Source organism: Mus pahari, chromosome 2 (genome assembly GCF_900095145.1).
Source record: "Mus pahari chromosome 2, PAHARI_EIJ_v1.1, whole genome shotgun sequence".
NCBI classification, from domain to species: Eukaryota; Metazoa; Chordata; class Mammalia; order Rodentia; family Muridae; genus Mus; species Mus pahari.
This window is the reverse complement of record NC_034591.1, coordinates 12,502,338-12,516,046: the sequence shown is the minus strand read 5'-3', so window position 1 is coordinate 12,516,046 and position 13,709 is coordinate 12,502,338. Positions and strand designations below refer to the sequence as shown.

Below are 13,709 nucleotides of genomic sequence, written 5' to 3'. Positions count from 1 at the left end.
GGTACTTTCTCTAGCTCCTCCATTGGGGACCCTGTGTTCCATCCAATAGCTGACTGTGAGCATCCACTTCTGTGTTTGCCAGGCACTGGCATAGTCTCACAAGAGGCCTCTGTATCAGGGTCCCTTCAGCAGAATCTTGCTGTCATGTGCATTAGTATCTGGGTTTGGTGGCTGATGATGGGATGGATTACCAGATGGGGTAGACTCTGGATAGTCCATCCTTTCATCTTTGCTCTAAATTTTGTCTCTGTACCTATATCCTTTCATGGGTATTTTGTTCCTTATTCTAAGGAGGAATGAAGTATCCACACGATGGTCATCCTTCTTGGTTTTCTTGTGTTTTGCAAGATTTATCCTGAGTATTCTAAGTTTCTGGGCTAATATCCACTTATCAGTGAGTGCATATCTAGTGACTTCTTTTGTGATTGGGTTACCTCACTATACAAGCTTTTATCTATGACCGTTTTAAGAGTTTATCACACTGAAAAAAGTTCCTCTCATTATGGATTCGTTTTCATGGTGACTGGCCTGTCCCAATACTCTTTAGAGCACTTCCATTCAAGGCTCCATATAGACATCAATCCTTTTAGCACCTCTTGTCTCTACTGCAATGTGCTCAGTCAGACTTTTCTAGACAAAACACTTGATGTTAATATGATCTCAAACCCAGATGCATACGTGTAAGTATACTAGATTTTATACACAATTTTTATTTCTATTGCATTTCTTAATTTGCATCTATTTTCTTGCTTATTTAAAATAGGTCAAAGTTTTTCAACTAGATATGGGGAAGAAAAGCAAAACTAGGTCTGTGTTTACACAAATTATGCCTTTTATAACTAGAATTATGCTAAATATACAATTGGTGTTTAATGTTCGTTATCAAATGAAAAATTGAGAGTAAATCTAAATGAAAAGAGGAAACTTTTATCAAATTATTTGTGAGAGGGCATTTGTATTTTTGATACTAATCTCATCATGGTATTTGTCATGATTTGAAGCAAAAACGCATACACACACACACATATGCATGATTGTGCTCATCAAAGATTAGCGCAATGCATTTCTTATGTAATATTCAAGAATAATTTAGTGTCAATGAGAGGAAGTCATGCACAGAGATCAATACAGGTTCCTTACTTGACTCTTTCCACTGAAGTCCAGTTAAGGGAATCCATTTTGCACAAGTGTTGTACTGCCCATTTGTCAATATTTGCTTTGATTGTGGTTTGCAATTGTTTTAATTAACAAATGTACTATTCATCATTGTTGACTTATTTATCTGGAATTTGCAGGCTCATGACTATTTTTCCATCAAGAATCTTAAGAATAGTTCCCATGGTATCTGGGAGTTACTCCAGACACTCACAGCATCATTATTTCAGCAGCCTGCTGAGAGTTCTGTAGGTTGGAGCCACTTGGTACAAGATTTATTGGTGAAATCAATCATGAAAAGTGTCTGTGTTAAATAATGAAGCATGGCTGGAAAGTTTAAGCAGTCAGGAATTCTAAAGTTACAGATGGTACGAGAATTCCAGTCCCACCACATTTACACTCTCAACATTAATCCTTCCAAGGCTCCCCAAAATTACTAATCTCAGATTCTGCTGTTTTCAAAGTATATACATCTGAAGACTAAGTATCTCTCTCTCTCTCTCTCTCTCTCTCTCTGTGTGTGTGTGTGTGTGTGTGTGTGTGTGTGCACTCACATGTGTGCATATGCATGTGTGGTGTGTATAGGTGGGAATATTTATATGTATATGATATATGCAAAGAGGGGCTCTATGTGTATATATATATATATTGTGTGTATGTTTGTGTGTGTGTGTGTGTGTATGTGTGTGCGTGTGTGTGTGCATTCTTTAACTACTTACTGTAGGATCTTTGCCAGCCATTTTGCACTCTTCAACTTTGATTGTTGATGCTGGCCAGAAAACCTGCTCAGAGAGAAAAATAAAGTTTGCATAGTCCCATTCAGGTACATAATAACACCATATTCTTCGTTTGCTTATGACTATCTGATTTCTTTAAGGAGTTACTATTTTTGTTTTTCAAAAGTCTTCCTATACCTTCTGAATTCAAATTATTGGGCTCTTATGTTATTATACCATTAATATTTTGCTTATCCAATCCATTTTTATTTAATAAAACCTTTTCAATAGCACATGAAACTTTGTGGTTGTGTATTTAAATAAAGGTATTATAAAGATAAATGGGAAAAATACAATGCCCATTTGCCCTTTGGACTTATAGTTTTACCAACTGCTGATATAATTATGGATCAGATTTATGTGGCTATTTTAGTTTAATGCTACCTTTGGTAAAGCACACAGCTAGACTGATAGGTTTACTTCAAATGGACCTGCACGTACCTTAACAATGTAACACATGAATGTAACACATAACCACATAGTCTCACTGAAGCACTGTTCTTGCATTCTAAATCACTGCACTGGGTTATGTGTGGCAGAGAAAAATACTTTTTGAGTTGTCAGTCTTTAATATAGTAAGTGTGAAGTGTCCTGTCTATAATAAATTTAGATCATTTTACTCTTTTAATAGAGCTAACACAGTTTTATTCTTATTCCACTGATGGTTAAGTTTGCTTTTTTACTGTAAAATTAAATGACAAATGTAGGTTATGATTATTCAAATATTCATGCAGTGCATAGCACTATTCTTCACACTGTGGATTACATATCAATGATATGGTACTTCTTCCTTTATCTGAACCAGGCTTTGCATGGGAAACTTCCCTCAACCCATTGCTTTTTCTTTTAAATACATGAATATACAAGACATACAAGACATGTTTATTTTTTTATTCATCAGCAGTTTAAATTGATTTCTAAAACATTTTAAATGAAATGGAAAGAATTGAACTAATATATGTTTCAGTTGTGAAGTAAAAAATAACTTAGAGGTGTGTGTGTGTGTGTGTGTGTGTGTGTGTGTATGTTACTCCATGTGTTTAGGAGTTTCTGGTTTTCTAATCCATTACATATTATATTCAATATATTGAATTCTTTTAAATAACTATAATATCAAGATAACCTTCAAGAAAATGATAAACTTACACTCAAAGGTTCTTGACTGATATTGTTGATATTCAAAGACAGGATGTGGTCTTTGCTCCCCACATATATCCGGTCTTGATCTTCATCCATCAGTAATATTCGGTAGTCTAACTGCTGGTGGGACAGACGAAAGTATTCAGAGGTTTTGGTTTCTCGAAGCTCTGAAATAGGAAACAAGAAATGATAAGAGGGTATGTTGGCTCTATAATTCTATGATTATACTGAAAGTTCTTAGAGAAACCTTTACCAAAAAAAAAGCAAAAATAAACAGAAAACATATCATCTATAATACTAATGTTTCCACTTATAACTTTAGTATAACCAACAGCTGTCAAACTAGACTTAAGGCCCTCTGAGGAAATGGGAATTCATACCTAGTAGCGTAAACTTTGACACCTACCTGTGGCTGAAAAAACCATGAATTAAATAGAGCCTGGTGATTTCCCTAAACTAATAGAATTTCTAACTCCTTTGTAAATAGTGTAATTTTTACTCCATTTCAAATAAGCTTTCTGCATCAGATGGAGACTACTCCAGAGTCTCACAACTGGTAAAAATACTGAGAATAAGTGTTTGTGTGGTATCTAAAACCCCTTAATACATCAGCAGTGCAACTTCTCCACCTAAAGCACAGATAATACTATAAAAGGGGAGGAAAAAACATTGTAAAACCATAGGATTAGGATGCCTGTTGCTAGAAAGTTCCCTCTAGACAAAGAAAATGTACCCATAGACTCTCAACAATATAGGTGCCTGAACAGGATTGATTAAGAGCAGCACAAACTGACATTTCAACATGAACTGAGGAAAATCCACAATATCCTCCCACTAGATGAACAGCTACTGGTGGTCAGTGGCTGCCAAGAAAGAAAGACTCAATTTCCTCTAGCTACAAGCGCCCACATAGTTTGTCATGCCTGGACAAATACATACAGGCAACATTCAATGTGTTTATGCATATCTGTGTGCATACACACACACATAAAAATAAAGAAGATAAGAACATGAATTTGGAAGTGGAGAACATGGGGAAGTTGAAGAGTGAGGAGGGAGGAAAACAAGTAATATAAATGAAATATTTATATACAAAGGTCTTCAGAATTAATTAAAGTTAATTTAAAAGTAATGTTTGTTAACATAGATTGTTTAGTTCTTGACTTTCTGCTGAAAGAAATCAGCAAGTTCAAGTTCATGCTGACTCCGTAAGATTCACAAATGATTCTCATTTACAAGAATCTCATATTTATTAGAAAAAGTCATCAGCCAGTTAAAATTTAAATATCTACTGTGAGTAGGAAGATAAATCAATAACATAAAGAATATGTTGCTTATTTATGCCTTATTCTCAAATGCGGTACATTGGCCATTTTTGTATCATCCCCAAATAACTGAAAAACTGACACAAGTCCTCAAAGCAATTTCCATTGCCTTAATATACTCTACTTATAAATGATTATTTTCCTGTTTCTCCTTCAAGAGGCAACACCATTTGAATGACAATGTGTCTATGAAAATGTCAAAAGGAAGGCATGGATTCAGTTACTTGCATCCTCAGATTTATAACCTCCCAATGATCAGTGACTCGGGCCCATTAATCTGCTCCTTTTACATTGAATATCTGTCTGTGAGCTGAACACTGAAAGCCAGGAAGGCATTGGAACAATAAGGAAATCAACATTCATGATGCAGGCAGCTTTCTCTGCAGGCGGGAGGCTCAGAGGTGAAACCTACAACTGCTTTTCAGTCCGTCTTAAATTCCTTTGTTCTTGTGCTGATGATCTTAAACAGTGGCGAGCTTGGATAGTCGGTGCTTTCTAAGATTTCTGATTTCATGACATTGATTTTTCATTTGTAGGCATAGACCACAAGTCATATTTCTAGAGCAATTGTTAATGGCCACAGTTTGGCTTACAGCAAAATAAAATAGAATAAAGATTGCTATAGGGAATAGAGGATCCCATCTGTGCACATCAGACACATCTTGGAAGGCGAGCAGACTCATGTTTTGCCAGGATGTTCAGCTCACCACTTCAGAATGGTGCCACGAGATAGTTCACACAGGGTTAGCCTGGAACCAATAACGTGGAAGGGTAACAAAATAGGATATATGGCTGTGTTTAAAAATAAACAAACTAACCTTCCTGTGCCTCCATTTCTTCTTCAGTAAATGAGTTAAGAGTTTAGTTTTTATGATGTGTGTGTGTGTGTGTGTGTGTGTGTGTGTGTGTGTGTGTAAGATGATCTATTTTGCTTACACTTCCATATGACAGTCCAGCATTAAGAGAAACCAAAGCAGGAAAAGAAAGCCAAGCTCTGAGGCACAGACCATGGAGAAGCACTGCTCACTAACGGACTCTCATGGCTTGCTTATGGATTACTCAGCTATCTTTCTTCTTAAGTTTTTAAATTTTTTGTGTCTCAATTAAATATAATTACGTAACTTTGTCTTTTCTTCTTTCTGTGTCCTCATACGTCCGCTTCCAACCTTTTCCATTCACATCCACATAGTAGCCTCTATTTTCTATTATTATTGTTAAATATGTATATATGTGTATATATAATATATCTGTATAGATGTATGTATACATGTATATATACATATGTATACACATGCATATGTTGCATCAGTAACATCCCATTACTGTTCCCATGGAAAGAAATGAGTTAACATATGAAGAGAATTTAAATGAGTACAAATGTTAAAGTTCCAGTTATTATGAAATTAGTAATATTAACTCTGGATGAATAGTTGCAGTAAAAACTTGGACTAGCATCGTCTCTGGGCTAATTCACAACCAAAGCCTCGGTCTGGTTTTAGAAACCTTGACTAGGCTGTTTTGCTAACAGTTCTATCTTTCCTATTTGCAGCTCCTGCCGCCTTCTCAGCTGCCTAACACAACATAGTGTGGCTAGATTCTCAGCTGCCTAACACAACATAGTGTGGCTAGATTCTCAAATGCATCCTCCTTCCTTCTTCCACTTTCTCTCTTTCATTAGGTTCTTTCACCATTTTGTTACCCGATCTGCATTAAAATAAAACCAAGCATTTGGTCCCAGCTAGGAAATAAATGCTGAATGCAATTTGCAGGGATTCTCTACCTGTTTCATCAGAAAACGAAGTTGGTGCCAGATGCGGCAGTAACCATATCAACTTAAAGACCCTTTTATCTGGCTTTTCTGACCATAAAGCATCTTCAGATTTAATTATCTGTAGTCCATTGGCAGTTGACAGCTGTTATCCTGGAAGATTTACTTCACAACTGTCACTTCTGTGATCGAAGGCCTGAGTATTTTATTAAAATGCTACTTAAATTACTGTGAGTAGTGATAACTGAACTTTGGAACTGTGGGCAAGAAAAAGGGGAAGTTCAAAGCAAGGAGAATTTCATTCCCAAAAAGAACAACCCAAGAACCTAGCTTTGCATTCTATGTGGATCCAACGTGAGGAGCCAGAGCGGAGTAGCTTTGTCACACAGCAAATGACTGGTCTAATTATTGGACTACCAGGAAGGGAAGACATCACTCTTTTTAGTAAGAACTGTCTCGCCGGGCGTGGTGACACACGCCTTTAATCCCAGCACTCGGGAGGCAGAGGCAGGTGGATTTCTGAGTTCGAGGCCAGCCTTGTCTACAAAGTGAGTTCCAGGACAGCCAGGGCTACACAGAGAAACCCTGTCTCGAAAAACCAAAAGGTTCTGCCAGTGCCTCACAAATACAGAGGTGGAAGCTCACAGCCGTCCATCGGACTGAGCATAGGATCCACAATGAAGGAGCTAGAGAAAGGACCCAAGGAGCTGAAGGGGTTTGCAGCCCCATAGGAGGAGCAACAATATGGACTAACCAGTACCCTCAGAGCTTCCAGGGACTAAACCACCAAACAAAGAGCACACATGTTGGGACTCATGGCTCCAGCTGCGTATGCAGCAGAGGGTGGCCTAGTTGGATATCAGTGGGAGGAGAGGCCCTTTGTCCTATGAAGGCTGTATACCCCAGTGTGGGGGATTGCCAGGGCCAGGAAGCAGTGGGAGTGGGTGGGTTGGTGAGCAGAGGGAGGGGTGAGGGTGGGAGGGTGTTTTTCGGAGGGGAAACCAGGAAAGGGGATAACATTTGAAATGTAAATAAAGGAAATATCCAATAAAAAGAAAAAAAACAACAAAAAAAGAACTGTCTCTAAACAAGGCCACAGATGAGGCTGTCCTGTGCTTCTTTTAAATGTCAATAGTGATAGCACAGAATAGTTTACACAGAATTATGGCCATGGCACTGTCCGGCAATGCTAACATGGCTGAGAAGTAGCTTGGCTGAGAACACAGTTTGTAGCACTAGAAAGGTTTGAAAACTCAGTGGCTCCACCAAGGGCAGTATAGGTCTTCAAGTTCCTGAGAAAATCTCCTGGGAAAGAGCATTAAAAATACATATTTCTGCCCTGATAGCCACATCATAGTAGATGTCTGTGATGGAAAATTACTGTAATGCATTCTAGGCCAAAGCTGTTTCAGGGAAAATTTCCAGAATAATATGCTTACCTAACATTTGCATGCTCAGATGGACATTTCTATAATAGAAATCATTGTGAGCCCTGAGTATGTAACTAAAACTGGGAGGACAACAGGGTCCCTAGCAAGAGAAGCTCCCCAGACTGCAGTAGTTAAAATATCATTCCTGCAATGAGAATATGGGTCAGTATGTAACATATTATGTCTGTCAGTAAGGCAATATTCCTAACCACATGAGAAGCAATTTAGACCAGCAATAGTAATAATTTAGTGTTGAGAGGCTGTGCAACTACATTGTGAAGAGTGTTCTTCATTAAAAATTTGCTCATATGTTCAGATATGTGATCTTGGTAGAATACATGGGGATCCTTTTATGAATGATAAACATTAGTCATGCTCCCTACTAAGGGAAATCATTTACTAAGAATACTACACTGTCTTCTGTCTTTTATAAAACTCCTGATTAGGTAAAGAATTATTGCAGCGAAAATCAATTCCCAGGACTCTCTCAGTTAGAGGCAGATATAATGGTTACTCATTAATTATATTTAAAGTTCAGGCTGAGCTATCAGTTTATTTATTCAGCATATATTTATGGCCTGTTTAGCACTGTAGGCTAGATGCTTTGCTCAAATACACGATGCAGGTAAGAAGATAAGCTCCATGACAATTTAACCCCGCTGCCCTTTGTTCTATTACTTTTATGGAGGTAGCCTGCAGAAAGTCTTGGGAGAAACTTCTACCAAGCTTCAGGCAGAAAGCACACAACAGATACCAAAGGTTTGGTGCTTTTCACTTCAGAGATAGTGATTTTTGACAGGATAATTTCCTCTTCTGGATGCCTTGTCTTAGAAAGGTTTTTAAGTAGAGAAGGCTCACTGTTTGGAAACTGGGTTAGAAACTGAATTTTACCTGTCCCTTCAGGCAAAAAAAAAAAAAAAAAAAAAAAAAAGAAGAGTAGATAAGGAGTTGGAAGGGCAGCTCAGTAAAATTATAGTTCTTAATTCCTAATGTAAACAGAGAGCAGCAGGCAGGTTGTTAAAATCACATTTGCTCAAAATTAACAGCCCCAAATAGCAGCCACATGTGGGCTCATCAGTAGAGCAAGGAATGTAGCTTTAAACACTCTCCTCACTCAGTTTCTATTCAAAGTTTCCAGCTCAGGGACCTCCCTCAAACCCTTAAAACTCAGCGAGTTTCTCTGGTCATCTTAAACCAGGTCACAAGCCTGGAATATTTGCAAAGCGAAGATGGTTTTTAATTTGGGAGCAGAACCAGCTAGCTTCACCCCCATTTTTCTAAACACAAAGACACAGCACACCCTTGGAGTTCTGCTATGTTCTTGCCCTGCACATGAGTCTGTGCAGAATTAAAGAAGCAATGTAAATGCTTCAATGTCTTGAATTTTCTTTGCCCCTTTGGAAAACGCAAAGACCACACGGCAAGCAACTGGCACCCAAGTCAGTCACGGCTTAGCGGTGCCATTCTTAATCTATGCCAGGGCCTGGAGGCTTGGTGCAGAGAGTATGGTCATGCATGGTTCACGCAGACAATAAAAGGTTCTTTCTTCTGCTTACTGATGGATGAATGAGATTACAGCAAAGGAACTAAAGTAGCACATGGATGAAAAAAGGACCAAGGGAAACAGCTCTATTCAGTGAGTCTGGCCAGGGAAAGGCAACTGTGACGCAAAATGGATTTCCCAGGCATTGCATAAGGGAGAAGATTAACAAACATACAGGGGCCTTTATGAAGAACGAGTCTCACTCTGGTTGGCCACAGACAGACCCAGTCTGTGCCTGTTTTTCCAGCCTAATTGCCAATAATGCCCCTTTGATTCTCAAAACACTCATGGTCTAGATGGTAAGTTATATGCTCACTGTACTTTTAAAGCCCCCACTTAATAACTTTCTCAAATAGCATTCTATTACATTTGGAAACAAGGCCAACATTTTAACCTGTCCTTCAACGCCTGCTATGAGTTAGCTAGACTACTTCAGTAAAAAAACCCAGTCATTGCCACTAGTGTAATTTCTGGCTTCCCCACCCCCCATCTTTAAACTTGCCTTATATTTTTGTGGCTCGAGGCCATGCGACACGTTATTCTTCTGGATCACGAGATTCTTCGTGCCATTTTCTAACTCTATGCAGAACTCAAATAAGAACTTAAACATAATTTAAGTGGGGCTGAGTTGTTAAAAATGGCTTGCGTTTTCAGATCCTGACAGGTCGTCTGTCGCTGATATTCCTTATTTCTCTTTGGGCTTTTCCCTCTTTTGGAATTTTTGCAAAAGTTCAAAATGTTATGTATGAAAGTCAGAAGATGAAGTAGCCCCCATTGCTACAAAATACTTTGTTGGTTTTTTTTTTTTAAGAGTCTAAATATGAGATAAAAGTATCTTTTCCATTTATGTTGTATTTTTTTCTGCTAATCAGTTTAAGGTATTTTAATGTCTGTAATCTAAAACGTTGGTCCTGATTCTGTAAAAAATAAAGAAGTACCATCACATTTTAGAAAATTAAGGTTTTTATTAAAGAAGTCATTATGAAGAGCCTGTGGAACAGAATATGAGAAGACCTTGCAGTCGGCTGCTGGTGCTGAATTTCTACATCATATTATGTCCGTGCAGGGCTTTCATAGATCTCTGTCTCTCTCGCTCCCTCCCTCATGCTCTCAGTCTCTCTCACACACTGCTTCTGTGCCTTCAAAGCAGCATCTAGAAAACCTAAGAGAGAATCTTGTCATTTAGTGGGATGGTTGATGGTCTCTACTGGCCACATTCTACAGTCCAGTAGAAGACAAGCCTCTTCGATGGCTGTGAGGATTTATACAAAGTTAGCATCTGGATATGTCTAGGAGGAATTATCTAGGTTATGTTCATTGAGGTGGGCCGACTTGCAGTACATGTGGTGCTATATTAATTAATGTCGCTACTCAAATCACCCTGCCTGCGGGGGTGCGCGTTCCTCACCACCTGCCAAATGCTCTGGATTCTTGAATGAAACACACACACACACACACACACACATGCAGCCTTATTTCTACTATGTCCTTAGCAGCTCAATGGCAGGGCCCCCCCTCACTCCCAAACTTTCATGGTGCTAATGCCTCTCTTCTAATACCCCTGAATTATTACTCACTAAAATCTATATTCCATCTTTGCTAGCCAAGACCCAATCGGGCAGGGGCCCTTGGGTCTGTTCTCCCTCAGCTCTTACATGACTGTTACTCTGTCTTCTGCAGCTCTCTCGCCTAATCCTCCTGCTTCCCTAGCATGACCATACTCAAGCCTTCTTCCCTGGGCTCTCTTGCCCTGGAAATCTAAAGTCCTGACTCTGTCTTCCTGCCCAGCCATTGACCACCAACAACTTTATTAGAGCCAACTGGGGACAGGGACCCATGATGCCTTGGATGTAGATGTGCGAATTCCCATGTAATTGAACCTAATTAACATTATATAAGCCATAAACCAAATCCACAACAATGGGGTAATAGCTCACTAGGGCTGTGTGTCCCCACTGAAAGAGGAGACAGCAAGCTCTACAGAAGCATGCCTCATTCTGCTTTCCAGCTGTGGGTGAATTGTGCCTACTCCTGCTGCCATGTCTTTCCTGTGACGATGGCATATTTGCACTCCAGGTATAAATAGAACTACTTCCCTCTCATTTAATTTTTTTTTTTTGTCATAACAGGGACACAACAGGCTAAGGAATTAAAAACTAGAATGAGCTCTTATGTTTCATGCAGCAGTAAAATATCTATGAAAACAATTACTTCTATATTGATTGCAACTGTCACCTATTACAAATGTTTCTTTATATCATTATGGAATATCCCTAAGTCTGATATACTTTATATATTCTTTTATTAATCTTAAAGGAATAAGAAATATCTCTAAAACCTTTTCTTAGAAATATAGTTGCATCATCAATAGTGTGTATTCTTTACAAGATAAATGACCTTAAACCAAAGAACAAGATTTTTTTTCTTTCTCTATCAAATTCATGTTGCATTTCTGATGAGTGCTTTAATTCAATAAGAAATCTTAACTTCTGATTTTTCTTCTAAGCTCATTTAGACTGTCTGGGCACAAACTAGGATCCTTGTTGGGGAGTTAATGGTCAGGATCACTTGAGGTAAAGAAGATTCGGTTCTCAGATGCCTTCCAAGACTCCGAAATGGAAGGAAGTAATTTTTGGAAAGAGACTCAGATCTGAAGCTTTTCGTAACCTGTAGGAGGATAGCACAAATGTACTGAAGATCCATACTCCTCCCGCTTCTTGCTCAGAAGACGCCTCTTTCAGCATTCCCATTTGAGACGTGACTACAGAAGCACACTTGTGAAACAGAATGCACTTTCCCCTGACAGCTCTCACACCTCTGGTAAAGATACGCTGGAGCAAGATGTTCGGCAACAGTGGTCCCAAGGTACCCAGCGTAGCAGAAGAAGCATGATTACAAAGACAAAGGGATTATTAGAAACTTCTTTAGTGTGCGTGGAGGAACACTCTCATAGAAGTAGTGGGAGGGGAGATGGAATAGAATAGGGGGTGTGCAGAGGGCTAAAGGGTATAGCATTTGAAATGTAAATAAATAAAATGTCTAATAAAAAAGAAACTACTTTAGTGATTAGACATCTATTAAATATACTATCTTCTTATTATATTTGATTACATACAGTTTTAAAGATTTATAGAATATTTTTTCATGTTGTTGTTTGTAAAGGAATTAATTAACAATTTCAAATAAGATCAAGGAAGGAATAATGTAAAACATGAATATTCAAAAACTTTGAGTGGTTGGACAAACAATGACAAAAAAAATTCTTCAAGCAGTTTGTATGCACTGGGTAGGGCTGAGGAATGGACCTGGGCTTTCTGGTAAGCAAATCCCTAGAAAAAAAACATGAATCTATTCCCTACCACCTTCCACTGTAATAGCATCAGCAATAACTCTAACAGTGACATTTATTACCTGTCTATTCCACATTTCCCATATTTGGGTTTTTTTTTTTCCATTAAGTTGGAACTTGTAGGACACATGGTAACTTTGGAGTGGAACTTCTAGAGATTAGAATTCATAGAAATGAAAGTAAGAGGTCTCACATGTTGGGTAAGGTCTGCACAGTTGACTTTTATGAACATCTTCAGTACTTCTAGTCATGGGTGCCTCTGCACAAAAAGCCTACATTTATACATAATGAATTCGGCTCTACTTTATAAATTATTATTTGAAGTATATCCATTTCACCTTTCAACAAATATTTTAGTCAATGGATTAGTACAAAATAAACAGACAAACAAAAACCCCAAACAAAAAAAGAGAAAGAAAATCTTGGTATCCTCAAAGAAGGTCATCTGGGGGTAGACACACACACACACACACACACACACACACACACTAAACAAGATGACCGTGTAGTGCTAGAGAAAAACAACTAAGACTTCCTAATTAGATAGAAGGAAATACTTGACTTTTTTTTATTCAACATATACTAGCTGAGCCATTCTCAATGATAAAGCTCAGTGTATTAAATGCATAAAATGAAGTAAAGGACAAAAAACATGGTTAAAGCCAAGGATAGCTGCCTTTTATCAGGACTCAAGAAGTTTCTAGCAAACAGCGACCTGAAGACAAATAAAGTCAATGAAGTGAAAGGCATTACCCAGGAGCACACAGAGCTTGTATAGAAAACTAGACCGGCTGAGGAAGAGTCAAAGGATGGTTTGGCATATTTGGGATTAACAAAGGCAATTTGGATTGGATGCTCTGAGTGGAAGCATGTACCCATCAATGTGCAAAAGGAAAGGGTACAAATTCCTTGACTCTCACAAACAGCCTTTAAAGATGCAAACTCTTAAATAAATGGCAAACTTGAGTTGCTAGTTTGTTCCCACATCACTAGAGATAGCAACAAATAGCTTGAAAAGGTGCGGGATAATCATGGATGAAGTTTTGGATGGCAGTCTTAGCTAGTAACAACATTGTATGAGATTGTTTTCAATGAAATATTAAGAGCGTAAAGAAGAGTGTGCGTGTATGCCAGGATTATTACATGTTTCCTGAGATAAAATACACATAGGAAGGAGCTGGGAATTATTGACTTACAAATAATTTTCTTAACGATTCATTCAT

The 13,709-nt window shown here is 38.3% G+C and overlaps 1 protein-coding gene across 1 annotated transcript in view; it reads right to left on the bottom strand.

Annotated features, from left to right (window-relative positions):
- Sema3c (semaphorin 3C) overlaps window positions 1–13,709 on the bottom strand; it is a 148,571-nt gene that overhangs the window by 72,158 nt on the left and 62,704 nt on the right. The window contains exons 3-4 of the mRNA XM_021188608.2: window positions 3,078–3,238; window positions 1,875–1,937 (exon numbers count right to left, since the gene is read on the bottom strand). Coding sequence (XP_021044267.1) covers window positions 1,875–1,937; window positions 3,078–3,238 — 224 coding nt within the window. The remainder of the gene's footprint in view (window positions 1–1,874; window positions 1,938–3,077; window positions 3,239–13,709) is intronic.